A 27844-nucleotide genomic window follows, 5' to 3' on the forward strand; every position below is an offset into this window, starting at 1 on the left:
CTAGGAAAAACAAGTCTAAAAATAAAAACCTACCAGCATTCGATCCATTCCAAGGGATATGAGCCTTGGTTCATTAGTGTCGAGATGGATCCCAAATACTAGACTCTGTATTTTTTTGTAATGGCTGCGATATCTTCCAAAATATTGCCAAGTCACACCATTCTTTTCTCGTGATAATTTGAACAGTGTCACAGTAAACTCTGTGTCCTAAAACACAATGATGTGGATATTGTAAAAATAATTACTGCGCTGCAGATTCAATACTATAACTACTTTTCCTGGGCCATGGGTACCAGTACTTAATTATTTCTCTATCTCTGGGCAAGAATATTACTTATATTTATTATAAACAATTCCATACACTTTTTTTTTTACACATCATTTAAATCATCTAAAAGTACCGACTCATGGTTGCCCAAAAAGTGCACATCATCTATGTACTGATCAATAACTTACAGCTGTTGCTAGATACTGAGAATCATGTGAGAAGGCAATATGGGTTATTGATCCTCTGGCATACTTAAAGGGTTCTGCAATTTCATCTTCCAGTGTCATAGCATCAAGGATGTAAACACTTCCATCTGTGAAACCAGCTCCTAGCAAGAAACCTAAAGTGCCAAGACAAAGATAATATTTAGTCCCATAGTCCCATAATGCAGCCATATTCATTGTAGATATCAAAGAGCACTAATTCCTTTTGCCACTTATGGTACGTTTAGAATGAAGTTTGCAAATAACCCAGATGCTGTTGGGGAATCTTAGAAAAGGTGGACTGTGAATAATAATTATAATTGATATAAAAACTACATATATCTAATGTATGTTGTGCAAAAAACATATTCCCGGTGTTAAGGTCATAGACAAACAAAAAACACTTTTATTACATGAAAGGGTACTGAGCTATAAAATTGTACACCAAAGTTAGAATTTGAATGCTGATGGGGTGGTTGTGCTTAAAGGAAAAGTAACACTAAAATGTTTTAAGTAAAAAAGCTATTCTACCCTGCACCAATAACTGCCCTATCCTGCAAACCACTTAGTATTTTAAATGCTTTAATAGAAAATACCTGCTAAAACTTGGCTTCCTGTCAATTGAACTACGGCGAAGGAAGGAGCAGCATCCACTATGTGACTATCGATTGATCGAGCCTAGCCTGACTCCTTCCTATACAGAAGGAAGGCTAGGCTCGATCAATCGATCATCGCATAGTGGATGCTGCTCCTTCGCCGTATCACCGTAGTTCAATTGACAGGAAGCCAAGTTTTAGCAGTGGTTTGCAGGATAGGGCAGTTATTGGTGCAGGGTAGAATAGCTTTTTTACTTAAAACATTTTAGTGCTACTTTTCCTTTAAAGGGACCGTGCACACCCCTTTTCAACATGAGCTGAACCAGTTTGGCTTGTGCTTGTCTAAGGAGCAGAGGAGTAGCTACCGTCACCTTCTGACCAGGCATTAGCTCCAGAGTTGCTTTGTATCAATAGGCATAGCACATCTGCATCTGAGTTCAGAAGGTCTGAAAATAATGGGGTCAATGGCAATACAAGTGTTATGTTGTTGCCACAATTACATAGTTTAGTTTAGACTTTTACCTAGGTCCTAGATCTGGATTCTGGGAAGTATATAAAAAAAGGATTTGAAAAGAAACAGTCACCTTTAGGGTCATAGGAAAGGCAATGCAAGCTTTTGCCCTTGCCAAATATCCTGCTGATGAACAGTTTTCGGGCCTTGTAGTTCCATACTTTTAGGAGTCCACTATAACTTCCAATAGCAATTAGATGCTCACAAGGATGGCAGGCAAGTGCGTGCACAGCTTCACTGGGCTCATGCATATGTTCCTTTAATACTGTACCATCTGTATGTACATGCAGAACCACAGAATCGACTGTTGACACAATGAAGTTGCTGAAGGAGAGAAATATAAAATTCAGCCCACACAGCATATACTGTAATGTACACAAGGCAAGAGTACATATAATTTGAATTTAATGATGCAATAAATACTACAAAATAGTATACAAGAACGCTCCCATTTGTCACTCTTACCACCATCGATGATTCTTAAATATAAAAACTGGTGTTTATTAGTGTGCTTCAGGGTAGAGACATGCACAATGCTGTGAGGAGCAACTAGCCCTAGCCCAGTTTTTTTCACTAATTTCTTGTGCATTGTGCATGTGTCCTGAACCACATTAATGAATGCTTGAATATCAAGCTGTGCTTCATTATTTTGTATCCATAAAAAGCAAGACATTATTTTAATTGATTTTGATATACTGTACAACTGAAAAACACCAACACACAAAAGCAGCAGGTGGGCAGAAAATAGTAATTACAGTAGTAGTAGAAATATAAGTTCACTTATCCACAGTAGTGAAAGTAAAGTACCACGAGTAGCTTGGGAGCCACTAATCAGAGATTAGTCAGAAACATACTGGTGCTATAGCTCTCCCTGGGAAAGAGAGAGATATTGGAAGGATTTTACTTATAAAAATTAGGTGTCAATTATGGGAAAAACAACAGAATAACTATATGATACATATTATTTACTTGTTCCTCTTCACTAATTTGATTGGGAATAATGGGTCATTTCTAATGCAGTGCAGTATGCCAAGTGCAATTTTTGGACACAAATTGCAGTACCAAATTTTAGTATTTTTCCAGAGTCAAAGTCAAAGCAAATGCAATTGTGCACATACATTTTAATAAATGGGGTGCAAGTTGTGATTACCATTTAACGTTAGCATGTGATCCTTTTGTTGCAAGTCTGCTCCACCTATTGATGTACCATCACATTAAGGCTACACCATGCGTATGGCAAACACTTGCCGAAAATATGCTCCATTTGCTCCTACCTGTGCCTGCACCCGAATAAATGAAATACGCTCCAGTGCAGGCACATGTAACCTAAATCCACATAAAAACACGAGAGAATGCAAAGTTTCACATTTTTATGCATATTTCAGCTACATGTGCCTGCACCTGAGCATATTCCATTCATTAGGGTGCAAGCACAGGTTGGAGCGCATGGCACGTATTTTCGGCAAGCGTTTTTCGGCTTGCCGAATATATACACCATAAGCACGGTGTGGCATTAGCCTAAGGGTGGCGGTAGCTCCCAGGTTCTATAGTGTCACAGGTGCGTTTGGATGTTATTCAGCAGAAAAGCAAGGACAAATGAAATGCCGGTTAGCACAACTATTTCATGTTAATGAAATTTTAATGAATGGCGTCAATAAGTGCAACATTTGCAAGCTTTGTGGGCTGCTTTCATAAATGACCTTTAAAGATTTAAAAAAAAATTCAAATTGCTTAATTCATTTAAAACATAAAATGATAAGCATTTGAAAGTTTAAAACATAAAATGAATTGTTTTGTAATTAAATATTACATTTTACTCATCCAGACACTGAAGCAGGAGCAAGTGAGACAAATTTATAGGAGGATTATATGCGAAACATATGGTACTGAATATCAATAGCTTTTGTTGTGATTTTATAATTGTTCTGAAACTAGGAAAGTAAATGTGTTGCGTATGCCAAGAGATTTCAGTTGGTCATTTACCTTATGGCAAACTGATCCCCCTTTATAGAGCAATCCTGAGGGTATCTGGTTCTGCCACTTGCTGTAACTGGTGGACATGTTGAGAAAGAGATGGAACGAACAGGCCTCAAGGTTAGATGGCTGTACCAGTTCACAAGTTGTAGTCGTTGGTCATAGAATTTAACGTGTCCCTGTACATCCCCAGTTACAAAATACCTGAAAGAACAAAAGGTTTATTGGTCATTTCCAACAATTGATCAATCTCCACCCACCCTAATACATACAGTCACATGCATTTCATTGCACATGAACAAGTTTTTATATTAAATTCACATAAATACACTCTATGCATGTTTACAGATTGCAAGGGATCACAAATATGTGTTTTTCTATGCATATCTGTTTGTGTCTGTCCAAATATTAAAATATTAAGGACACTTAAAGGAGAACAAAAAGTAGACAAAGAAGTAGGCCCGAAATGCTGCACATTATATTTTTGGGCTTCTGTGCCAGCCCAAGGCACCCACAGCCTCTTTTGCACAATATACCATATCTATATAAATAAATTATATATATATATATATATATATATATATATATATATATATATATATATATATATGTAAAAAATAATGGATATCCTTGAGAAAGGTCCTAATGAGGACCGAAACGTCAGTTTTAAAAACAATATGTTTAAATTTTTGACAAAGTATTGAAGGGTGTGCCGGCTACGGTCGATTATTATTTTTTGTATACTCATATTTTGGCTGTGCACCCCGTGGAATATTGAGCCTTGGAGTGCTGACACTATCTAGATTGATATATATATATAGAATATTAATGTCACAATACAAGGCTAATTAATAAGGAATTCAGGTTCTCATAACATGGCAGCTCAAAAACAACACAATTTGCATCAGAATTTAATAAGCAGCCCTGTAGCATCAGTGTCTATGAGAAGTCATCTTCATTTTGTGCTTGATGATTTGAAATGACCTCTAAGCTTAGCTTCTCAACAGCTGCTGAGAGCACACTAATGAGTATATTTATCATGCTGTGTAAAAAGTGGAGTAAAACATCACCGGTGATGTTGCTAATAGCAGCCAATCAGATGCTTTGCTTTCATTTTCTAACTGTTGAAATCTAATTGCTGATTGGTTGCCCTGGGCAACATCACTGGAAATGCTTAACTCCACTTTTTACACAGTATGATAAATATACCCCTTAGTATGTAAATCTGACTGACCCGCCTAACAAAATCCAAGATGGTGAGCTCCTGTGACGAGTTTCAAGGCCTGGGTCATTACTGGAATAAAGATGCAGAACCTTCAGGCTGGTGCATTATTAGTATATAAAGTACCCATAATCAATTTTAGGGGTTAGGGAACCTTACAGATCACTATAAGTTATTTATTTTGACTGCAATAGCAAATATTCTCTATTCAGTAAAAACATGTAAAACAATTCAGCATCTTAGAATACACTATGTAATAAATGAATCCTTTTTCCCCTTTGACACTTATGCAAAAGGCAATAAACTGGCCATCTGAAAAAGGCATTTTGTATTTTTAGATTCTACAAGCAGTTGTTATTTTCCAAATAAAAACATAAAATACAATTGTATTAGTGTTTAAATTTAGTGTTTGTTTCCTGTGTTTTTTAAAAATTGACAATTACCTGTCATGGGTAGAAAGCACTGTAATAGCATCTTTTTGCAGATGCATTAGCTTTAAAGCCTTCTTTTTGTGTGGCTGTATGGAAGATGTTGCTTTGATCGATGGAGAGTGGATGGTCTCCCAGACAACCAGCTTTCCCGCGGATGTTCCTGTCAATGCTCTTGTTGCACTGAAATCAAAAACTGATTGGCTGAATTCCCCCACCACTTTGTTAAATGTCTGTAGAGAATAAAAATGTATAAAAGCCACATTATTACTGCAATGTATTTACACACCAATTTTAATTGTTTAAAGGCTGTAAAGTTTCATTTTCATATTTTAGATGCATTTCTTCTTTCTTATAGCTCAAAGAAACTGCCAAAACACTTTTCTCTATCAAAAGCTGCAGCTGTGGTGAGTGCCAGGCAATGTGTGTAAAAAATGTGTAACAAATGTGTGACTGTGTTTAAAAGGGACCTGTCACCCTAAGAAATAATTTCAATTCCTTTTCTATCATGTTAATTGAACAAATTAAACTTTATTTACACTATATAAATGATTTCAATTTTGTTTCCTTGAGTCTTGGAATTCACAATTACAGCAAGCAGACAGGTGCCATTTTGTGGACACTGTTATTAGGGTAAGTTTTGTATCACCCCAAAATCTCGTGTATAAGTCAGAATGGGGGCCTAATGCCCATGCACAGGCTACAAAATGATAGGTGCTGAGGAGGGAGTTGGAATGAGAGCCATGCAGTAACATTTAGGAAAGGCTGAATGGAAAGTAAAATGAATTGCCTGCCCTTCCTGTATGCATAGAGGCATAGAGGTGAGACATGCAATATATGACTGACAGCTCAAATTTCAAATACATTTATAACAGGTATGGATTAGTTTCTTTCAAAATAAAAAAAGGAAATGTGGCTTCCATGTGTGATTTACAAATACAGCTTTTTATGGAAGGTGACAGGTCCATTTTAAGTTGCAGCTGAGGTTATAAGAGCCTGGCACACACTGGTTTACGTGGTAAGAAAGATTTGAATGTTAGGCTGATGCCACACGTGGTGTAGGGCTGATTTTTTCGGCAAGCGGAAAAATGCTTGCCGAAAATTCAGCCCTACTCCTGCTACTTGTGCCTGCACCCGAATGAATGGAATACGCTCGGGTGCAGGCACATGTAGCCGATATACGCATGAAAATGCGAGAGAATGCAAAGTCTCGCGTTTTCATGCGTATATTGGCTACATGTGCCTGCACCCGAGCGTATTCCATTCATTCGGGTGCAGGCACAAGTAGCAGGTGTAGGGCTGAATTTTCGGCAAGCGTTTTTCCACTTGCCGAAAAAATCAGCCCTACGCCACGTGTGGCATCAGCCTAAAGGTTGGTTCTTCTAATTGTTAAATTGCCCTTGTTTCAACTAGCTCACCTTAAATAAGCATTAAAGCTGCAGTAAGTGAGAATGGGCACTACACTATAACAAAAACTATACTTATGTGAAAACTTGCATTTTCATATAAATACAAATATATACAAAAAATTAAGAAACTTACATTATCATTCAGTGGTGGCGCTTCATAATCCAAACTGTTGTGGGTCTAGGGATAAATAAATAAAGTGCTCTAAAATGTTTTTTCTTTTTTACCAGTCTTTCAATATCATACTATTTATACACAGTTACAAGTACTAGTACAAGGAGTTGCCTGCCCCATAGAGCTTAAAATTCAAAAATGGTAATCTGAAAGTCCCAGTGACCTACTTCAAACAAAGTGAGAATTCATTCTTGTTGCTTGTCTGTTTGCACACAGAAGCATACTCAGGTGGAATCACCTAGAGTAACTTGACATTATTGGGCTGCACAGCAATAATAATTTTTTCATAAACATATTAGAAATTGTTCATTAGTCAGAACACCTACGTTGAGCCCATCCTCCTCCTTCAGCAGTGCTGGATTTACTGCTGAAAGCATAAACTCCTTTTACAGAGTTCTAGAATTCTGTGGGCACTGCTCTAAGTAGTCATCCAAAACTAGGGATACACCAAATCCTTAATACGATTTCAAGACTTATATTTTTCTTGCAGAATTCAGATTTGGCCAAATACGAGTGCCTGGCTGAACCAATTTAAAATCTATAAAATATAAAATCTTTAAAAACTATCACAAGATATTGATAATTTTTTTTAAGTTTTTTCCTGGTTCAGGCTTTGGCCAAAATGGATTTGGTAGATCTCTTTCCAAAAGCCTTTGGGCTCAATAACATAAAATAATATTACTGATTATACTGAGCCACATGTTCATGGACTGCTATGGTAGGAACATAAAAGATGACATTTCACAGTGTTTTATTTCTAGCCATCTAACATCAGTTATTTTGCTGTTGAAGACTGCTATGGTGAAATGCTACTCCAGTGACCACAACTGTCAGCAGCACAAGTTGTATCACTAGTACAATTATACAAGTTGAGTTTTATATTAGTTATTTTTTATTTTTTTAGCAAAACACATATACTGTATAAATGGAACATTTTCTGCATTTTTTTCTTACCCATGTGTAGAATATAACTTGTGTTTCGCTGCTGGTTACCAGTTGTGTCTGATCCTGAGCATTAAAAACTATATATGTCTACAAAATAAAAAGAGAGATACAGCATTGACATGAGTTCTTTTTCAATTAATTGTTTTTCATTTCTTGCTAATATGACCACTAACCTGTATGCCAAATTCTTGCCTGAGTTCTGCAGAGCAAATTGGTTTTCCAGTGTCTGTGGTCCATTCCCAAATGCAGACTCTCTGTAATACAAAGAGTGCAACTCTATTACATAGCTGCTAGATATGAGGTATATGACATATAATTATGTAAAATTATAAGTAAAAAATGGAAAAAAATAAATTCTCCTTCACCAGATTCTCTTTTTTGATTTTGGAATAAGCAACTTCAACCAAAAATTTTCCCCAATGGCAAAGGCTAACAATTGAATAAAGGTTACAGTTCACATGTGCAAGTTTTATATTGATATTTCAGCTATACAAAACGTAGGGGTAATTTATTACTGTTCTTGTGGGGTTTTTTAAGTGGTAACTGGTGCTGAGAGATGCTGGCAACTAATGTAAAAAAAAAGAGCGAGCAAGCTGCCACTAAGAAAAATTTAAACAAATTCATTTTAAAGTACACATTATAGAAAAACAGTAAAAAATAAAAAAACAGAAACCAATTGAACCAAGTCATTATTTAAGATGTACTATTTCAAAACAATACACGTTTAAAGGTAAAAAAAAACCTTTAAAGGACCAGTCATATTGTAATTATATATGTAAAACTGTCAAGTGGTCAGGGTGAAAAGATACCTGTGTATTCTGTGTGCTGTATTTGGAATTAACTTGTTATAGTGCTTTTATAGTGCCCTAACAAGTAATAATAATTAGTTCTCTTATAACATTTCTTTTTTAATTAATTTTTAAAATTCACAACAGTAAGGTCAAGTAAAATAAATTCTTCGAAGAAAAAAAAGAAGGGTGTCCTAAGTAATGTTTTTTTCTATTTAATAGTGCTTTAAATAAGATTTTAAATAAGTGTGTTTATTCTTGTATCTTCAAGTTGCTCTTTTCTGCTTTTCATACATGACTGGTCTGTAGCCATGAGCTGCTCAATCTGGATCCAACTAAGAAAAACTGCAGCAAACAAGAAATCCCTTGTCTAGGAAATGCACTGCCTATGGCACATTTTGCCAGTAGATGAGTATTGCTCAAGTGTCTACCATAGAGAGAACTGTTTCACATTCAACTGATTACGGAGCAGCTGCCTGTAGGGCAGGGCATTGTCATTGCCACCACAATCAAAGCACCCTGTGAGACATGATCCCCAGATTAGTGAATGGAGTAGCTGGGTTCTTTCTGCACCCAGGAATATAGTGTTTTAGGAAGCAGACGTCACCAATTGCTATACATAATTATATAAGAATTAAATAAGAATTTAAAATTAAATCCTGTTGAAAACAAACATCCAGTGGCACTGTTAAAGTAGTTAGCAACAAACATTCTATAATAAGCAAATTTAAACTGAAAATGTAGATAAGCAGTGGTAATGTCAGGTTAAGCTCAGTCTTAGCACGTCATACAGGGACTTTGTAAAACGAGGAATCTATAGTGCTCATATGCTAAATAAGGGTAGCCATATGTAGTACTTCAGAGCACAGATTATGTAATTTATTCTTTATTGATTCCAGGAATACTTAAACATTAAACATTGCAATACTGATTTTATCAGGGCATATATAAAAGATTACCACATCGTTTGCTAAGAAGATATATGTTGTATTGTTGTATTACTATAGTCTGGAAACAAAGTATATGAAGCAGTGTTTTACCTGTTTAGTTCCTCCTCCAACAGTTGCTAAATACTTTCCGTTGTGGGAGAAAGACATGGCAATTACCCCTCCCTCTGGATGGCTATTGAATATTGTATGAACAGGTATCCTGCAAGAGATGTTAAGTGGATTGACTCATCCAGTAGAGATAATGATACAGTATAAAGAATCTCTATTGCACAGTGCTAACACACTGTTTAAAGGCACAAATAGTGATGAGTGAATCTGTCCCGATTCGCTTCACCAGAAAATTCTATTCAAAAGATTAGCGAAACAGCGAAAATGTTGCATGTCAAAAAATAATTGTCGTCCATGACAATTCTTTTGACACCCGCGACAATTCTTTTGATGCCCATGACAATGCTTTTGACGTGCGACACCGCTTTTGACGCGGGTAACAATTTTTGGACGCGCTGCAAATTTTTTTGCAGAAAATTATTTCATCTGCCAATGGCAAAACATGGAAATTCGTCGCAAATCCATGCCTATCACTACACATAAACATTTCACAACTGTTATTCCACTCAAATGCTATTTGATAAAAACTAGATGTGAAACTAAATGTGAAATCACCAGAGAAAAGTAAGCTCACCAGAGAAAGACACACCCACTCTCTATTCATTCCTATGGGGTTTTTAGAAGCACATTTATCAAATATTGAACTCTAACTTTTACCCACTGATAAATACCCTTTTAAAAATCCCATAGGAATGAATAGAGAGTTGGTGATTTTTTCTGTGGTGAGCTTTAAATCTGTCCTTATATTAGCAGTTAAACATGTCTGAAGCTGTAGTCTAGCAACATTAGGATGGTTTCTTAAAGTAAAAATTCACACACACATAAACAGGACTATATCTCCTTTTTTATGTTTCATTATTTAAAATACTGGCAAGGAAAAAATAATGTAGGATAACAGCAAGATAGCAGACATAGCAGTGAACATTTTCGCATTTGTAATATAGTATGAGATGTCTGCTTGAAGGAGAAGGAAAGGTGGAATCACTGCGGGTACCAAAAAGTGATTAAGATCGCTTACCTGATACCCCAGCCTGGTGCTCCTATTAGCAGAAAATTGCACCAACCCAGGGTACTTGCAAGCAAGTGATCCTCTTCCTTTCCTCTCCTTCGCTACGATCCCGAGGTCTGCATATGTGCCGTAGAATCAAAAAGCCAACTTTTATTGTTAAAGTGCAGCTTTTGCTAACTTATTGTACAGCGCTGCGGAATATGTTGGCGCTTTATAAATAAATGTTAATAATAATAATAATAACAGGAGTAACAACTCGAGGTATCAGGGACGTCAATACAATCCAGGGGGTGCCTAACATTTTGGTACCACCCAGTGATTCCACCTTTCCTTTTCCATTAGTGAGCCAGGCAGTACAAATCTTAGTGAAGATTTACTTATTTTTATGCAGGTAAGTGTATACCAGAAACCTTATAAACTTCTTGCATATTAACTTTTTTCTAACTTTTTTTTTAGCTATTTCTCTAAATCTACTGTTTAATGATGAACATAAATGTGGAAATTTTACAGAAAATGTGCACAGATTCCCAGGTATAACACAAGCCCCCAAAGTATAAATTGCAGTTTCTGGCACTTTTGAGTCATGGAGAGATGCTAAAAGGCTATGTAAAAAAAAGAAATGCCACTGGTACAGATTAGTAGTTCTTTGTGCCTTTAATGATCCTTTAACAACACATTAAGACAAGACATTTGACGGTTATTTTGAATACAGCATTAGGCTTTGTACTGCATTCAGCAAGTGAAGGAATTGCCTCTGTGACCAAACAACTTAGAAGCAGTGAGGTGCATTGAGGACAAAAAACATTGTTTGTTTGTTTTTTTGTGATTTGTGCCTTGTAGCCCTTTTAATTTCATTTGCAGACAAGACAAGTCCTTACCCAGAGAATGAATCCCATATTATAATAAGACTTTCAGTGCCTTGGTCAGCTGTAGCAATCCATCTCCTTTCTTCACTCACACACATGCAAGAAATGCAGCTACAGTGTCCCTGCAGAATAAAATAATACTCAAATGGTCTAATCTGATTCTAAATTCATTCTGTGCCTCAAGTGCAAGCAATTATCTCAGTGTACCTGAAGGTGGTGCTGACGGTTTTGTGATATATCATGTATGACAGCTGTGTGGGCACAAGCATACACAATCACCTGACGTTCTTCATCATAAAAGTTAAAAACTGGGATTTTATTGTTTAAACCAAAGGACCACGACAAGTTCTGTAAATAAAACAAAAAGAAAGCAGATAAGACTCTTCCCTTATAACAAATAGCAACGTCATAACCACAAAAGTCTTTAAGAAATCTAAGTGAGGTATTAATCAAAATTTTACTCTAAAATGTATAGAAACACAGATTGTGCTATTTTATTTCACCACCTCAACAACTGAGGGTAATGTCCCATGGAGAGATTAGTCACCAGCGATAGATCTTTGCTACCGTGGTGACTCCTTCTGGCAACTTTGCGCAACTTCGGAAAACCAAAGCGATACGTAACCCTTTCCACTGACGATTCCCGGTTGCCAGTGCCAGTGGAAAGGCATTTTTAGAAAAATTAGTCCCTTGCGATAGCAGAGATCTATCGTGGACAACTAATTTCTCTGAGGGACATTACCCCAAAATGTGTTCTGGGAGTTTATTGCATCCTTCCCACTGCCCATCATAATTGTAATGTTTAAATTGTAATGTTTAAATTGTATGTTAAAAAGTAGGAATCACATTTTATACCAGGGTTGAAGCCAAGACCAACTCAGGAGACAATATAATCATACTGGTATCTTGTAATTATGTTATACTTTTATTTACTATAGAAACAACACATTCACACAGTGTTATAGAGATTTTACATCATACAATCTACATTCCATATCACATTCACACTCTTCTACCTGTTTGCAATCTAGAATTCAGAATGCTGCCTGGTTGCGAAGTTCTGTATATGAGTAACAGAACAGTTCATTGCAAGATAAGACTTTTATTGTTACTAAAGGAGCCATACAGTATAACTGAAAATCACCCCACTTTTGCAGGCAATAATGAGTAATATACTGCACTGGTTTCACTCTGGCCCCTTTATTGGAGCTCCATATATAATGCTAATATCCCTGTCCTTGTTTTAAATGAGGTGTATTCATTCTAACAGCCCCTGCCAGAAGCACAGCAGGAGGGGCATAGGCAATTACAGCCCTGCAGTCACACAAGCAAAGAGAGACTTCTGGTACATATCATATAATGATATGTATGCATAAATCTGTAGTACATAACTGACTTAATTCTACTATTGTTCTTTGTAACTTTTTCCACATGCAATAAATACACTTACAAGTGGTTTATCTGCAGAGGTCATATTTGCATCTTCAAACAACGTCTTGGGGGTAGCAGTGTAAACCAAAGAGTCTTCTCCTTTTGCACTTTCAGTGTGTCTTTCTTGGACCATTTCAGCTACCATTTCTTTCACATGTTCGTTATCATTAATATCGTCTGATAATTCATGCATTTTTTCTACAGGTGATTCCTGTTTCCCATGTAACTCTTGCCCCTGGTCATCAATGGTAAATATCCTTGAAGAAGTAGATTCCATTTCTGTTGACTCCTGCTCATTTTCACCATTTAACCTTTGTTCTGGGTTATAAACAAGAGATGGGTTCTGTGAAGCTTCTTCTTCAGAGGGATCTAAATTTTCCTCAGTAACTTCATGCTAAAATACATTTAAACACAGACATAACATGGGTGAAATGCAAATGCTTTACGTAGTTATTTTTCAATCTCTCAAGCTTCAGAAACAAAATACAAATGACTAGCAATCAGAGCTGCACAATCTGTTCAGTCTATTAATTGATCCTTGCAGCCATCAACTGGTTTCACTCTGGCCATATATAATGCCTTTGAGTGCTGTAGGTGAGCTAACTGATTGACAACTTTTTCTTGTTATATAAAGGAACATATTTCTAACTATTTCCTCCCTCTCATATGATTCTGATTAAAAAAAATCAGGCATGAACAGTGATCACAATCTAATTTAAAAGTGTAATTGTTTAGTTAAATTCAGATTAACTAAGGAACTAGGTCACAAATGTTCTCCTTTACATCCTCGGTTGAGTATTTTGGATTATTGCTTGTGTTTTTGGGGAACCTAAAAGTCATGTTTTAGAGGGTACCCAATAGAACTGATTGGATACTGTAACTACCATAAATGAAAAAAAATCTTTTCATTTATTTTCTCCATCTGTCTATATGTAATTGCTTATTAGCAGCAGGTTTAAGACATGATCTTTCTTCTTTTTTTTAATACAGAGGTTCATCTCTGAGTTATAGCCTCAATTTACATTGGCTTTTCAAAGTAGCCTCGTGAGGATACTTCGGGCTACTTCAGGAACCCAAAGAGGGAAAGCATTTTCAGGAGGTCACCCGCATTAGCAAAGATTTACCACAGGTGACTAATTCCAGCATTTGCCATCACTCTATCTGAAGTAACTGCTTAGCCTATACTGCTTCCCCCTCTAGAGTAAGGGTAGACAACCCCTACTGACCACTTTCTATGCAAGTGAAGGCGGAAAGCTGACGTTGTCCTAACTGATGATTTATAACAGCTATTGATCTCAGCTTTCTCTGCCTCTGTGCTTATGGGGTAAACACAAATGTTAAACATACTTTAAGACTGAACTTGATTCAACTTAAATTATTAAGTTACTATGAATTATGATATCGGAACAAGGAATGATTTTTGTTATAGTATTGTAATTGGATTTTTTTTTTCTTTTGCAAAGTCCTACCACTTTGCTAAAGTTGGATATCCTATTTAAATTCCTGAAGTCATGGCTTACATAATATGCTTTTAATGGCTGCCTTGACTGCCGTACATTCTAGCACCCCTTTAAAGGAGAAAGAAAGGCTAATAAAGAGTTCATCTCAAGATGCAGGCATACCTTCAGTTGTCTCAATAGTGCCCTTAAGTCTCCCCATATTTCACCTGTTCAAATGATCAGAAGCAGGAAGAAAAAATGCTGAACTGTGTAAAGAAAGTTCCCATAATGCCTCGCTCCTGCACAGACACCCAGACCAAGTGAACATTCTCAGTTAGTAAGACTATGAGTCAGCTTCCTGCTGATTGGCTCAGATCCACATTCCTAAGGGGGGGGGGGGTGAGTTCTTAGCATTCCTGAGGGAGGGGGGAGCAGGAGAGGGGAGAGAGCAGAGGACTGTGGGTCTCTGGCACATGAATTACAGACACAAGAAATCTTTTCACAGAGAAGTCAGTGCAGCATTTCTGTGAGTGCTTATGGCTATATTTAAATAGACCTTTCTGATAAAGCTTACTTAGTTTTTACCTTTCTTTCTCCTTTAAATGTATTTACTACAGATAAGATGCTGAATATATTGTTGAATGCTTCCAGTATCATTTTTTTCATAAAGCAATCATTAGTTTAACATTTAGTATAATCTGAATGACTGTGACAACAAATATTAGAAAGGCAAGGGTAATAACAGAAAATAAAAATGCAGAGGAATTTTATGTCAATAATAACCAATGTGATAATTTCCTATGGGTTTGCAGTAACTCACTTTTTGGTGCACTCAGTGGCAAACAGCAATAGGCACAGGTACAGTGCAATGTCTGTCATGCTGCCAGAAGGATATTTAGTGGTATACACAAAATAAAAATAAACAAGTCTGCACCTCTTAAAAAAATTAGTCAGACTCAAAATGCTCCATTCTGTCCTTTCTGTTGCCTCATTTTGAGACACTAGGGGGAGCCACCTCCCATAAATTAACTATAAATAGCCACGTCTGCTATTGTCCAGTTTCTGCCCTGAAGTGTATTTTTCATGTTCCTCCATTTTTTTTCACTACCAAATCCCTTATTTAAAAATTAACAAAGCCACCTAGAATAATTTTGTTAAAAGCTGGAAACCAGAAAGCTGGTGGATCGTAAGACTAGACCATTCTGGTCATTAATATTTCTTATAATAATTATAATAAATTACTTTCCTTTTTCTCCTGCAGTCTGGCAATGAGAGCTATATCTGATCCCTTCCATGATCAAGGCAACTAGATTGAAGTGACATACAGAAAAGCTGCAAAACTGAAAATTTCAATAAATCCAGCACACAGCACCAATTGGTCAGGCCAAAGTTTAATTATGATAAAACATATATGAGCCAACTGGATCAACAGAGCCAGACAAATTCAAATCAGCATTCTGAAAAAGTCAGCTACAGTATGTACACAAAATGAAATGTTTTTTATGTCATTCCCTTAGATTAAGGATTGCAATCTCAGTAAAGGTTTGGCTTTACACACAAGCAAAAAAATTTTTTTTGTGCCATCTATTTAGCTCTGTGTTCTCTGTCATATAACTGACTAGCACAATATAATGTTTCGTAGTTACCATACCTCCTCAACTTGCTGGAATATTTCTCCATCAGCGTTGAGACTTGCTGTTTCCAATTCCTGTGTTTCTGCTGTTCCTGCTTGGCTCTCACTGGCAGTGATTTCTATGTGTGGATCCATAATCTTTCAGTTATGTTTATCTGCAAAAAATATTTTACTTTTAATTTTTTAACATCAGTTGGTCAAAAGCAGTGGTTCCCAAAGTGTGAGCCCCAAAGTACTTACTGGGTGGCACAGTATTCTGGCCACTTGGCCAGTATTTTACTAGCCTGACCTGTAAATATGAGGCTTAATGCCAATGTTATTAATCTGATCTCCTGCACTGAAGCTAAAAAAGATACAAATTTAATTAAAAGTAGCTTTTTTTTAACCAGCGTCACCTGCACTTAGATACATTGTTTCTCACATTTAATTAAATAAGAATCTTTTGGCAGAGAGCCCAGAAGGTAAAAAGCCCCCCTGCACTGAGATTGTAATTGATTGTAACTAATAAGCTAAACAGGTCTCTTGGGGGAACTGAGCCTTGCAGCTTAAAGGGCAATTTCACCTTTTTTCAGTAAAACTGTAATAACACATAAAACAACACCACAAAACCCCCAGAAATGTGTTCAAACTTTAAATAACCTGCCAAATTTAGTCAAACGGGAGTGGTATTTAGGGGGTGTGGTAGCAAAAATGGGCACGGTCAAAATATTTGCTGTGCGACATTTATTTTTGCCCCTCTTTCCATTTTCAAAATTTTGGGAGGTATGTATCCCTGGCACAGAGCCTGCTTTCTCATGGGAAGGGCCAGCATGTCGGACTGACCCACAGGGATACCAGGAAAATTCCCAATGGGCCCAGGTGTCAGTGGGCCCTCCTGCTTCTAGCCATTTGGCCTTATTCATGGCCATTACTTATTTTTCTATGGGAACAAAGCAACTAAATTTATAGAAGAATAGATTATAGTATGTAAAGATAAAAAAACTAGGGAGATATAGAAACTCAATAAAAAGTGGATGAAGAATAATTTGGAGAGTGGGTCCATGGTCTAAGGTTTTCTGGTGGGCTCTTGGCATCCCAGTCCGACACTGAGGGCCAGGAATACTGACAATCCCTGTTTTATCTTAACCCAGTTGTTTTCTGATGTTTTATGGTTCAAGTCCCCCTTTAAACCCTTTTAATATTGTCCCTCTGTAGATTAGGACAAAATTACAAGAAAATAGAAAAACTGCAGTGTCTAGTGCAAAATAATAAGTTTTTACCTAAAATCTCACTCTAACAGACCTTCAAGCTTGTGTTTTTAAGAGAAACAGGCATTCCCACAAATGTTATCCTAAGCTTCACGCTGAGCACCATTGAGTCAGGGAGGCCTATTTGTTCTCCTATCTAGATACTCTGCAGTGGCTGCACCCCCCAGTTAGGGGAGGCAGTGGTTTATTCCAGCTACGCACGCATTTTAAAACGTAAATTATGAAGTGATTTATAGGGCGCACCAAATCGCTATCTTGCTGCACTGCACGCTTACCTGCGATAATACTGCTCCTCAGCACCATTGACTCACGCGTGTGTTGCTTAGCGACCGAGTGTAAACTACATTGCGTTGTCATGGGGACGGAAACTTACACTCGGCTGCGTCGTAAATCACCGCAAAGAGACGGAGTGCTTTACGCTTGCAGTCGCGTGTTTGAGTCACGGATCCGTTGTATCTGTAGCCTGTGATGCCATGATCGGGGAGCTGTATTTGTTCATAATAGATTCTAGAGTCTTTCACTGAGAAAGTCTAGTTTGTATTGTGTGCTCCATTTAACGTAGTAACGTTTCTGTTGGTTTAATTTTGTTATCTTTTCGATCTATTGTTTTTAGTTCATTATTATCTATTTCCATCATTATTATCATCTATTTCCATTTTGGGAATAATGTTTTTTTTTTTACTTGTAATAATTTATTGTTCCCATCCAGGGGGCAGTTTGTGACCCCACATTATTTTCCCACTACTTTAGTCTTGTGTATACATAAGTGAAGTGCAAATGGCCCAGTGTGTGTCAGCTTCAAAGAATGATCCATGAAATAGGATTGGAGGTTGGCTAGTTTGTAGTAACCCAAGCCCAGCACCATCTACTGATTCCCTCTATTACTTTTCCACAACTTGGTGCTAACACCACACCCATACAACCATTGGAACATTTAGGGCGTGAAGACAAGTCTAGGCACTAATAATGGGAGATGGCAAATACCCATCTGCCAGTCTTTCTTATATTTCTTCCTATTGATAACCGTGACATTAGGAATTTACCAGCTGGTCTATTAAAGCCTTACAGAAGCCCACTTTATCTGTTTACTCTGAAAAATATGGCACAGTACGGTCAGATCAGGAAACTGGACGAGGGTGGAAATAGGGTAGAGATTTGTTATTTAAAGCTGCCCTAATATCAAGATTTTTATACAAGGCAAACATGTTTAGTCCATTTATGACAAGGCCCGTTGCATATCAGTCAGATCATTACTGTCAGCAGGGGTTCTGTTGTAATTGGTCAGTACATTGCACACAAGCATTTTTGTTTTGATTTCACAAGCATTTGAGCACACCTAAACCCACAAACTGATTTAATTTTAATCAGCCTGGTTGTAACCAGCAGCATCTAAATCTGCATTTCATCACAGCTGCATTTTATTGTGTTTTTTTAAAACAACATGCTGCTTTTGCATGCATTCAAGTTCATAATATACAGTGATAAAATAGAGATAAACATGTTAAACTCACAAAACAATTGTGTTTAAGGGCTCATACTCACAGGCAGATTTTGCTGTGTATTTCACTGCAGGGGAGCGCATGACAAAACGCAGCCCATTCTTTATTACCAGCCTGTACTGACACAGGCGCATGTAGCGTCGAACAAGGGTGGAATGCAACAAGGCGTGTTACATTCAGGGCTTACATGCGCCTGTGTCAGCACATACTGGTAATGTGAGAATGGGCTGCATTTCCACCTGAGCTCTCCTGCGGTGAAATGCAGGAGAACTCCACCACAGGGTGAAACACCAGAGTATTTGATTATAATGGCTCAGCATGCATTGTCAGATGCACAAATATGACTATGTTTATGAGCCAATAAGGTTGAGTAAATTCTGCTGGTTGAAGAAGTCACCACAGCAACTTCTGCTTGTACTAGGGCCTCACAGTGTTTTTTTTTTTTGTTTTTTTACAGTTTGTTTATTTATTTTGTGGCAGATCAAAGGGTACAGAGAGAATGTAACACAGTGCATCCTTTTTAAAGCCAAACATTAGAGATTATGTGAATTAGAGAATAGTGTTAAGACTATTACTCAAGTACACTCAATTTATGTGTTAAACATTAAAGACCACAATCCATCAGTTTCAGCATTAAGAATTAAATACATATGTGTGAAAATAAACCACATAAGTGGTGTGACTATTTTCCATTTTTAAAGTAAAAAACATAGCAAAAGTGGTGTAAAGAGGTCTGCAGTGTAACTACTGCCCCTCCCCGCAAAAAAAAATCTCTGGAGGGTGCTCACTAAAACTCGTAACGGTAGGGCCACCCACTTTCTGCTACCTCTCAGGTAAGGTAATTTCTAAACAGCTATAGAGTAAGAATACCCTGCACTCCAGGCTCCCCTGTAGGGTCTGCTTCCTCTATAGTTACACCACTGGTAAATATGAGACCTTTATTGGCTAACTAAGATGAAAATCACAGAATACATGAAACCTTTTTTTATTTTTGGTGTTACGGGTCATAAATTCACTGTCTTAAAAAGCTGATTTCCCTGCTTTGAAGCCATGGCTAAAATCAGGTCTTGAGAAAGTGCTTAGCAAGGAACCCCAAAACCTAAGGGCTCTGGCACATGGGGAGATTAGTCGCCCGCGACAAAACTCCCTGTTCGCGGGCGACTAATCTCCCCGAGTTGTCATGACCCGCCATCCCACCGGCGAACATGTAAGTCGCCGGCGGGATGGCACGCGCGGCGGCGCGCATGTGTGCCATCCCACCGGCGACTTACATTCTCACCGGTGGGATGGCAGGGGAAGGCAACTCGGGGAGATTAGTCGCCCGCGAACAGGGAGTTTTGTCGCGGGCGACTAATCTCCCCGTGTGCCAGAGCCCTAAAGCACCAAACCTCGGTTGTTCCTATTTTTTTACAACTGTGGCTGCAGATTCTTTCCGTTATCTGGCATAAAATAAGGCTCTCAGAGATTATGATAATTCACTTTTAACAAAAAGAAGAGTTATAAATTATATTTTATTTTACTCTAGAAATCAGGAAAAAATGCTGAAATAAGGAAGAAATATTACAGCCAAAATACTGTATGATACATTTGTGCTGGAATGACATTTTCTGTATGACTTGAAGTTATATTTCAAGCAACTTGACACTAGGCTATAAAAAGAACATCTTTGAGATAAGGAAGCCTTTTTCCTCAGAAAGTCCATTTCATGTGAAAATTGTTTTATAGAATCAGGATCATCTTTTCAGGGGAATTATATTGCATCTGCCAAAAAGAAAGAAAAAAATTAGTAATGGTAAAAGTAGTTATTGTAAAATAAAAAATTAACAGGTTACAGGCCATGTACATAACATTTAGTATGTTAAAGTTACCTATCCTACAATTTTTCATGTTAAAGTTACATGGTCCCTAAAGTGACCATTGTAAAGTGACCAATAAAAAGGAGAAGGAAAGGCTAATAAAGAGTTAATCTCAAGCTGCAGGCAAACCTTCAGTTGTCTCAATAGTGCCCTTAAGCCTCCCCATAGTTCACCTGTTCAGATGATCAGAAGCCAAAGAGGAAGAAAAAACGCTGAGCTGGGTAAAGAAAGTTCCCATAATGCCTCACTCCTGCACAGACACCCAGACCAATTGAACATGCTCAGTTAGTAAGACTATGAGTCAGCTTCCTGCTGATTGGCTCAGATTCACATTCCTAAGGGGGGGGGAGTGAGTTCTTAGCATTCTTGAGGGAGGGGGGAGCAGGAGAGGGGAGACAGCAAAGAGCTGCGTGTCTCTTGCACATAAATTACAGACACAAGAAATCTTTTCACAGAGAAGTCAGTGCAGCATTTCTGTGAGTGCTTATGGCTGTATTTACATAGACCTTTCCGATAAAGCTTACTTAGTTTTTACCTTTCCTTCTCCTTTAAGTTACAGTATTCTACCAGCAAACCTATTTGCTTACCTATTGATAACTGCCTATATAAGGGAGGAACTATAAATCAGAAGAGAAACTGTATGAAGTTCCCCAAAACACTGAAGAAATTAAAAACATTAAGAACACTGAATAAATTAAGTTGAGATCCATGATGTGTGCTAACACTAGAGGTATGGGACCTCTTTTCCAGAATGCTTAGGACCTGGAGATTTCAAGCTCTCATTCTTTAATTTGGATCTCCATACCTTAAGTCTACTAAAAAATAATTTAATCAGTAATTAAACCCAATAGGATTGTTTTGCCTCCAATAAGGATTAATTATATCTTTTTATGGGATCAAGTACAAGGTACTGTTTTATTATTACAGAGAAAAAATGTTTTGAATTATTTGACTAAAATGCTTTTTGTAATTTGTAATTTCTAGATAACAGTTTTTCAGATAACTAATCCCATACCTCAGCGCTGTCCAACTTCTGTGGTGCAGAGGGCCTACATGGTGGAGGGCTGATAATGGAAGCCAGTTTTGACCACTCCCCTTTTTAAAACCACACCCACTTGAAACCACATCCGTGTTATCACATGACCATACCCATATTAATGGTGGTAGTACAGCAAAAACCTGCCATACTCTGCCTTCCATACCCTGCTGTGTGTGCCATACTCTGCCTGCCCTATACTGTTTGTGTCTGCCATACTCAGCCTGCCCTACCCTGCCTCTGTGTGGCATACTCTGCCTGCCCTATGCTGCCTCTGTGTGCCACACTCTGCCTGCCCTACCTTGCCTGTGTGTGCCATACTCTGCCTTCCCTACCCTGCCTGTGTGTGCCACACTCTGCCTGCCCTATGCTGCCTGTGTGTGCCATACTCTGCCTGCCCTATGCTGCCTGTGTGCTGGCATTGCTCCTACAGTCTGCACAATAACTATATTTGTATTACTGATCCACACAAGAACCATTTTAGTACATTATGACTTATATTCTCTCTGATATAAGATTACAATTATATTTTCTATATTTGTTAAAGCAACAAGTCAAATTATTAGTAAGCTAACCCCAAAAGTCCCTTTCCACTCCATCGCAGAGGGGTGAGTGCAAAAGACACCAATTTCCCATTTCGAACAACTGAGACGCTTAAGGGCTTCTGCAAATGAAAGAAATACAAGGATTTAATAATAATACATAATATTTTGTGAAACAACATCCTATGCCAACACACAATAAAGGAGCTCCGGCAGTATATGATGTTCCAAAACCCAACTGACATACTATGCCAGTCAGGGGAATATTTACCATACAAGCACTCCAGAGCCCCAGCCTAGTTTTAGGTGGGTGGCCCTCAGGTACTTATTTAGTAAAATAAAATTTGTGTGAAAAAACCCCTCCCCTGCTGCCTTACCAATGAATTCTATTGGCAGACCAGGGGGTAATTAAATGTCTGGGTCAGTGCATGCACAGTAGGCCACTTCTTTCTATGCATGTGCTGACTGGGCTGTGGTCCAGTGACTAGGGTGCCACCATGACAAAATACAGCGCTGATGCCAGTGTTTCCTAAATTTTAGGAGCCACATGTGTATTGTGGTTACTATAGATTTTAATTTAGCAACTGTATTCATTATATAAATAATTTATCACAGTGATTCTATTATATACGTCATACTTACCCCCTCACTGTGTTGTACTACTTCAGCAATATTCTGCAGAGACTGAAAATTGCTGGTGTTCACTGTTCCAAATGAAATGATCTCATCTCCAACTTGCAGCCCCTTAAAAAAAATGGACTTAGTATAAATGCAAACCCCAATTTTAAAGCCCCAATTAAAAATGTGCTTTTACTGTCATGGGGACTATGGGACTGTAATAGTAACTGAAAAGAGTGGTTGTGGTTCGAAATTGTTGATACTAAATAGGGATATCTGGCTGCACCTCAGCAAGTAAAGAGCCAGAAGATCAACACTATTTATTGGTAATATGCTCTCCTACATACCCTTTAAAATCTAACTTGCATACTAATTGAGGTGAGATTTGGTGAATATTTAGGTACTGTCCTATATGTTCTTAAAACTATGGTTGAGCTGCTGACACAGCAACATTTTCTTTAACTGAAACCTTGCTATAGGCTAAGAAAGGCCAGACAAAACAAAAGGCCTGAAAGAAAGGGTTGCACTAAAAAAAAATCCAAAAAACATTGGTATAACAAAAAGCCCAGTAAACCTAAGTAAACATGGGCAGCAAAAGTATTAAACAACAAAAGATGTCTTATACTTAAGGTTCTACCATACTAGGGGACAGGGTCAGACTGGGGGGTGCAGGGCCCAGCGGGGCTTCTGCCTCAGGGGCCCCTGCACCCCAATGGCCCCTGCCGCCTTCACTGGCTAGAGAGATCATGGCTCAAATATTCAGTTGGCTGTAACCTTATAAAAACCTTGACTGACACTGGGAAGATAAAGCAAAATTTGTGTGTAAAAATTGCAACAGAGACTTGCCTGAATACATGCCACAAATGTTTCAGCTATAACCTTACAATCATTGAAGTAATGGTGTGTGTGTTTTTTGTGATATTACATGTGGTTTGGTTGCTTTTGTTTTTCATCTATTATTTAACAAATAAAACATAAGCAACACAGGGGGTGGTTGGCTTTAGCCCCCTGAAAGCCTAAAGCTGCCTCCTTGCTGGGCAGTGTATAAAAGTGAAATATAGGGGGTGGGAGGTATGACTCAGCACTCTTCTAACTAGGTCTGTTTTCTTTTTAACAGATGTTATTGGAGCAGGAATTGCACTAATAAAACCCAGATGACAGGCAACTTTCTAAAATTCCTGGACCATCTTAGCCCTTCATTATGTTAAATAAAGTAATAAATGTGCTGTCAAGAATAAAGCATTTTGTGTTTAGCCACAATCATTTCAAAATACTGGGGTTTTACACTTAATTCATGTTATTGGTATTCACGCATTTTCACATGTTCTGTACATAATTCAATCACCTTGGCTAATGCCACACAGGGCTCATTCTTAAGCTGGCCATACACGCACCGATAATATCGTACGAAACCTTGTTTCGTAGGATATCCGGTGCGTGTATGGCATGTCGGCGAGTCGACCGATATCGCAGGAAGCTGCTGATATCGGTCGACTCGCCGATCGTCCAGGTTAGAAAATTTTGATCGGGCGCCAGAGAAGGCGCCTGACCAAAATCTCCCGTCAGGGCTGAATCGGCAGGAGGTAGAAATCCTATTGTTTCTACCTCCTTATCTGCTGTTTCAGCCCTGAACAGTGTGTGGCGGATCTGACGATGTTTCGTGCGACCAGAAACATCGTCAGATCGCCACGTGTGTGGCCACCTTTAGCCTGTGGATAAACACAGCCTGAGAATTAGCCACTACGCTGACATCACTCTTTCCCTGTGTCTATACCTGAGGCCATTGTGTTGACCTGGGTGCAGGCACATGGAGCAGATTTTGGCCCAAAAACACACAAGTTTGCATTTCAGAGCCCAAATTCTTGGCCTGCGTTTATCCACAGGCTGAGAATCAGTCCTGTGTGGCATCAGCCTAAGGACTAAAGCTACCCAAGCATAGGCCAATAAAAGGTGCTGGCGCAGACCTTCCACAATGGTGTCTGCCAGGCGGCCTACTGATTAATATCTGGGAAAAAATTGATCAGGTTTTAAAATAAAGTTGGGCAAGGACCGCAGTAGTGTGTTAATACAGACCTCTTATGCTGGATCTCCATAGAGCCTGGTGCCAAATGACCAGCCTAATCAGCCTAATTTGGTCCCTCGCCTTACAAGCGTATCTATCAGCCTATGGCCAGCTTAAGACCGCACTTTGTTTTCATTTCAGGTTTCGATAAGAATCCCTTGGCTGTTATTATACAGAGAACAGTGCACACCCTATTGTAAATTTTAAGTTGCAGAGGAGTTCTATAATCATAAAATGTGTCATGTGACACACATTACATCACTAAGCAATAATATCACTAATATCACTAAGCTAATATACTGTATATGTGATGACATTACAACCACAATATTCAGGGCTCTTTTATATATAAATTATTTATGTGGTAAAAATACAGACCATTGTTACTTCTCCACCAAAGTTAAAAATATGCATTAACCATTCATAAAGGTAGCATTTTCCTGGGACAGCAAAATTACACTTGTCTGACTGCCAGATAGTGAAGCACATTTCATCACTGTTAGTGATCTTTATATGACTCCAGCAACATGCATACTGATCTTAGAGTTCTACGCAGCTGCTTGCCCATAAAAATGATTGATGTTTCATCAAAAAAATGTGAAACTTTACAGAGTCTTTTTAGTTGGGTTGTCAAGATACTTTAGCCTATGCATTGTGTCCAAATGCTTTTCATCATATAGTGTACTGTAAAGCTGGCCACACACATGGCGATTTTCGATCTTTCCAACCCTCAGGGCCGAATCGTCAGATATGGAGGTAGAAACAATAGGATTTCTACCTCCTTCTGTCGATTCAGCCCTGAAGGCAGATTTTGCTCAGGTGCCTTCAATGGCGCCCGATCAAAATCTTTTAACCCGCAGCCTTCTGCGATATCGGTCGCCTCGCCGAGTTGCCACACACGCACCGAATATCGCAAGAAACGAGGTTTTGTACGATATTATCGGTGCGTGTATGGCCAGCTTTATTAGCGTCTGACCAGAGATGTGTACATCAGACAGGTCTATAACAGACAATTTACACAGTGTTTAAGTTACTTAAAAGAAGGCAGATTATGAAGAAACTTGATTTGTTATGTAGATTTGAAAGTGATCCTGTGATGTGTGGACAAATATTTCTACAGAGTACAATATGGATTGTGGCTATTGTGGCCATGCAACTAGCTGTAACTATACAAGTGAATTTAGAAAGCGCCAATAAAAAAGAGCCAAGAAATCAACTAGGTGCTTTGGGGACCTGTCTTATTAATATGAACTGCATATAGTTCATTACAATACATAGATAAAAAGGTACATCTAAAATTAAATCTGTAGGTAAAATGATATGGTATATATTGGACTATAAAAGGTGGTAACTACACAACAATGATGTTTGTCTCATCAGTACAGCATAACAACTACTTACTGACATGCTGGCAGGAGAGCCTGGGGTAACAACATCTACTTTAGCAAAAGCAGTAGGCAGTGCTTGGTGACTCTGTAGTGCTTCAGCCTGGGCCTCTGCTTCATCCTTCTCACGTTTCTCTTTCTCTCGTGCATGTAGTCTATGTAGAGATTCCTCTATCTCTTTCATAATGGCTTTATGATCATTCTGCAAACCTGGAGGCAGTATATGTTAGTAAACCCAGTTTCACATTAATATGATACTTATGGAATAGATATAATTATACAGATTTCTCACCATTTAACCACACCGTATGGATAAATAACTGAATTTGCAACTCATGTAAAAAGGTACACTTTCAAGTGAAAGTTCTGCTCAGTTCAACTGCCTTCAAAAATTTACAAAATCAATATACTGTATATGCCAAAGCTTTACATTGCTTTGGTATGAGAAACCCTCCTCTATAAAATTCTAATATTGAAGATCTTACAGATGATATTATGTCTTGCAGTGCGAACTTGGTAAATATCCACATCTGCTCTAGGGTATCCTTCTCTGTCAACCAGTGGTTCGTCCATGCCGACTGCTTTTTGCTAAAAAAAATAAAAGATTTCAGTTATTATTTTAGTGGAAGCCAGTCCTGTCAGGTTTCCCGCTGACTACTGAACACTATAAAAAACTACAAACAATATAGCAGAGATTGAAACTAAAAACTACTAGTTGATTGGGCCCCACTACCAAAAATAAGAGAATCAGAGGCAAAAATAATAAACAAAGCTGAAAAGAGGCAGAAATGGATATGCCCCTGTGCGGGTCAATGAATATTATAACATAATATAAAATGACTATTTCATAATGCTTTGTAATCTTGTGTTTATTGGTATTGCTGTGAGCATGTGTAAGCAGTGAGGGCATAATGTTTATGACACAGCCATTCCCTGGGCTAAAGAAGCAACTTACATCTTGCAGAAGGTCATATAAAGCCTTTATCTGGGCTTCGATCTCATCCTTCTTGCTGATCAAAAGCTCCACGTCGTGCATAGTAACCTCTGATCCACAGGGATCCGCAGCTTCCGACATCACTTTGGCAAACTACAGAGACGCACCACAACTACCGACAGCCGCGCAGAACTACATCTACGGGTACCTACGAGGAATAAATCTTACAAAACGCAAAGTAGATTTTCCGCGGTGAACTAATAGAATGTAATTCTGAATTAAAATAATTGTAAATAGTGTTTATGTAAGAAGTGCTAAGGCGATTGACTTTGTTGCGCATTTAGGACGTGGTCATTTGTAAGCAATTGGGTTAAACTACTTGTTACTCTTTATGTTATTGTGCTCAAAAAACACAAAACACGCAGTTTGTAGATTTCACATCTTTTGGGGTATTACAAGAATGATGTCTAACAATAACTTGTTTGTAAAAGTGAACACATCATTTTGCAGCTGCTGGTATCCCCTTGTGCCAGACGTTGTAGTTTCTGACCACGCCCAAATACGCCTACATGCTGTCCTACCCTTTCCTCAGACCTTCCTCCACGGTTTTTGTAAACATAGTGTAGCACAGACCCTGCTATTTGTTGGGAACCCAGAACTAATAAGAATCCCATGAGGGCCACTGACTGATTAATAGTTTCAATATATGTTTA

The 27844-nt window shown here is 38.2% G+C and overlaps 2 protein-coding genes across 3 annotated transcripts in view; both read right to left on the bottom strand.

Moving 5' to 3' along the window:
* Positions 1–17566, bottom strand: part of wdr66 (WD repeat domain 66) — a 31697-nt gene extending 14131 nt beyond the window's left edge. The window contains exons 1-14 of one of the 2 annotated variants that reach the window (XM_002937703.5): positions 17475–17566; positions 15971–16107; positions 12900–13274; positions 11657–11797; positions 11462–11571; positions 9557–9665; positions 7902–7982; positions 7738–7815; positions 6745–6789; positions 5218–5435; positions 3562–3756; positions 1652–1902; positions 457–608; positions 34–207 (exon numbers count right to left, since the gene is read on the bottom strand). In XM_002937703.5, the coding sequence (XP_002937749.2) occupies positions 34–207; positions 457–608; positions 1652–1902; positions 3562–3756; positions 5218–5435; positions 6745–6789; positions 7738–7815; positions 7902–7982; positions 9557–9665; positions 11462–11571; positions 11657–11797; positions 12900–13274; positions 15971–16087 (2046 nt within the window). In that variant the 5' untranslated portion in view covers positions 16088–16107; positions 17475–17566. Of the gene's footprint in view, positions 1–33; positions 208–456; positions 609–1651; positions 1903–3561; positions 3757–5217; positions 5436–6744; positions 6790–7737; positions 7816–7901; positions 7983–9556; positions 9666–11461; positions 11572–11656; positions 11798–12899; positions 13275–15970; positions 16108–17211; positions 17335–17474 lie in introns of those variants that run through there. The other variant, XM_031892615.1, reaches the window with a different exon arrangement.
* A 2625-nt stretch (positions 17567–20191) lies between these two features.
* On the bottom strand, positions 20192–27310 carry psmd9 (proteasome 26S subunit, non-ATPase 9). Its single transcript, NM_001016559.2, has 6 exons — positions 27153–27310; positions 26683–26785; positions 26214–26407; positions 22775–22876; positions 22166–22254; positions 20192–20459 (listed from the first exon to the last, which is right to left on the bottom strand). The coding sequence occupies exons 1-6, from the start codon at positions 27270–27272 to the stop codon at positions 20432–20434; spliced, it is 636 nt and encodes a 211-aa protein (NP_001016559.1). The 5' UTR covers positions 27273–27310; the 3' UTR covers positions 20192–20431.
* Between the last annotated feature and the right edge of the window lie 534 nt (positions 27311–27844).

This window comes from Xenopus tropicalis, chromosome 1, assembly GCF_000004195.4.
Source record: "Xenopus tropicalis strain Nigerian chromosome 1, UCB_Xtro_10.0, whole genome shotgun sequence".
NCBI lineage: Eukaryota > Metazoa > Chordata > Amphibia > Anura > Pipidae > Xenopus > Xenopus tropicalis.

What these genes read in the sequence shown, in the direction of transcription:
- psmd9 (NM_001016559.2), bottom strand. Translation starts at nt 27,272, where the DNA reads ATGTCGGAAGCTGCGGATCCCTGTGGATCAGAGGTTACTATGCACGAC. An exon ending in TAGTACAACACAGTGAGGGG is followed by an intron (nt 22,255 to 22,774) that starts GTAAGTATGACG and finishes TTTCATTTGCAG; the next exon opens with AAGCCCTTAAGCGTCTCAGT. An exon ending in AGTGGAAAGGGACTTTTGGG is followed by an intron (nt 20,460 to 22,165) that starts GTTAGCTTACTA and finishes TCTTTTTGGCAG; the next exon opens with ATGCAATATAATTCCCCTGA.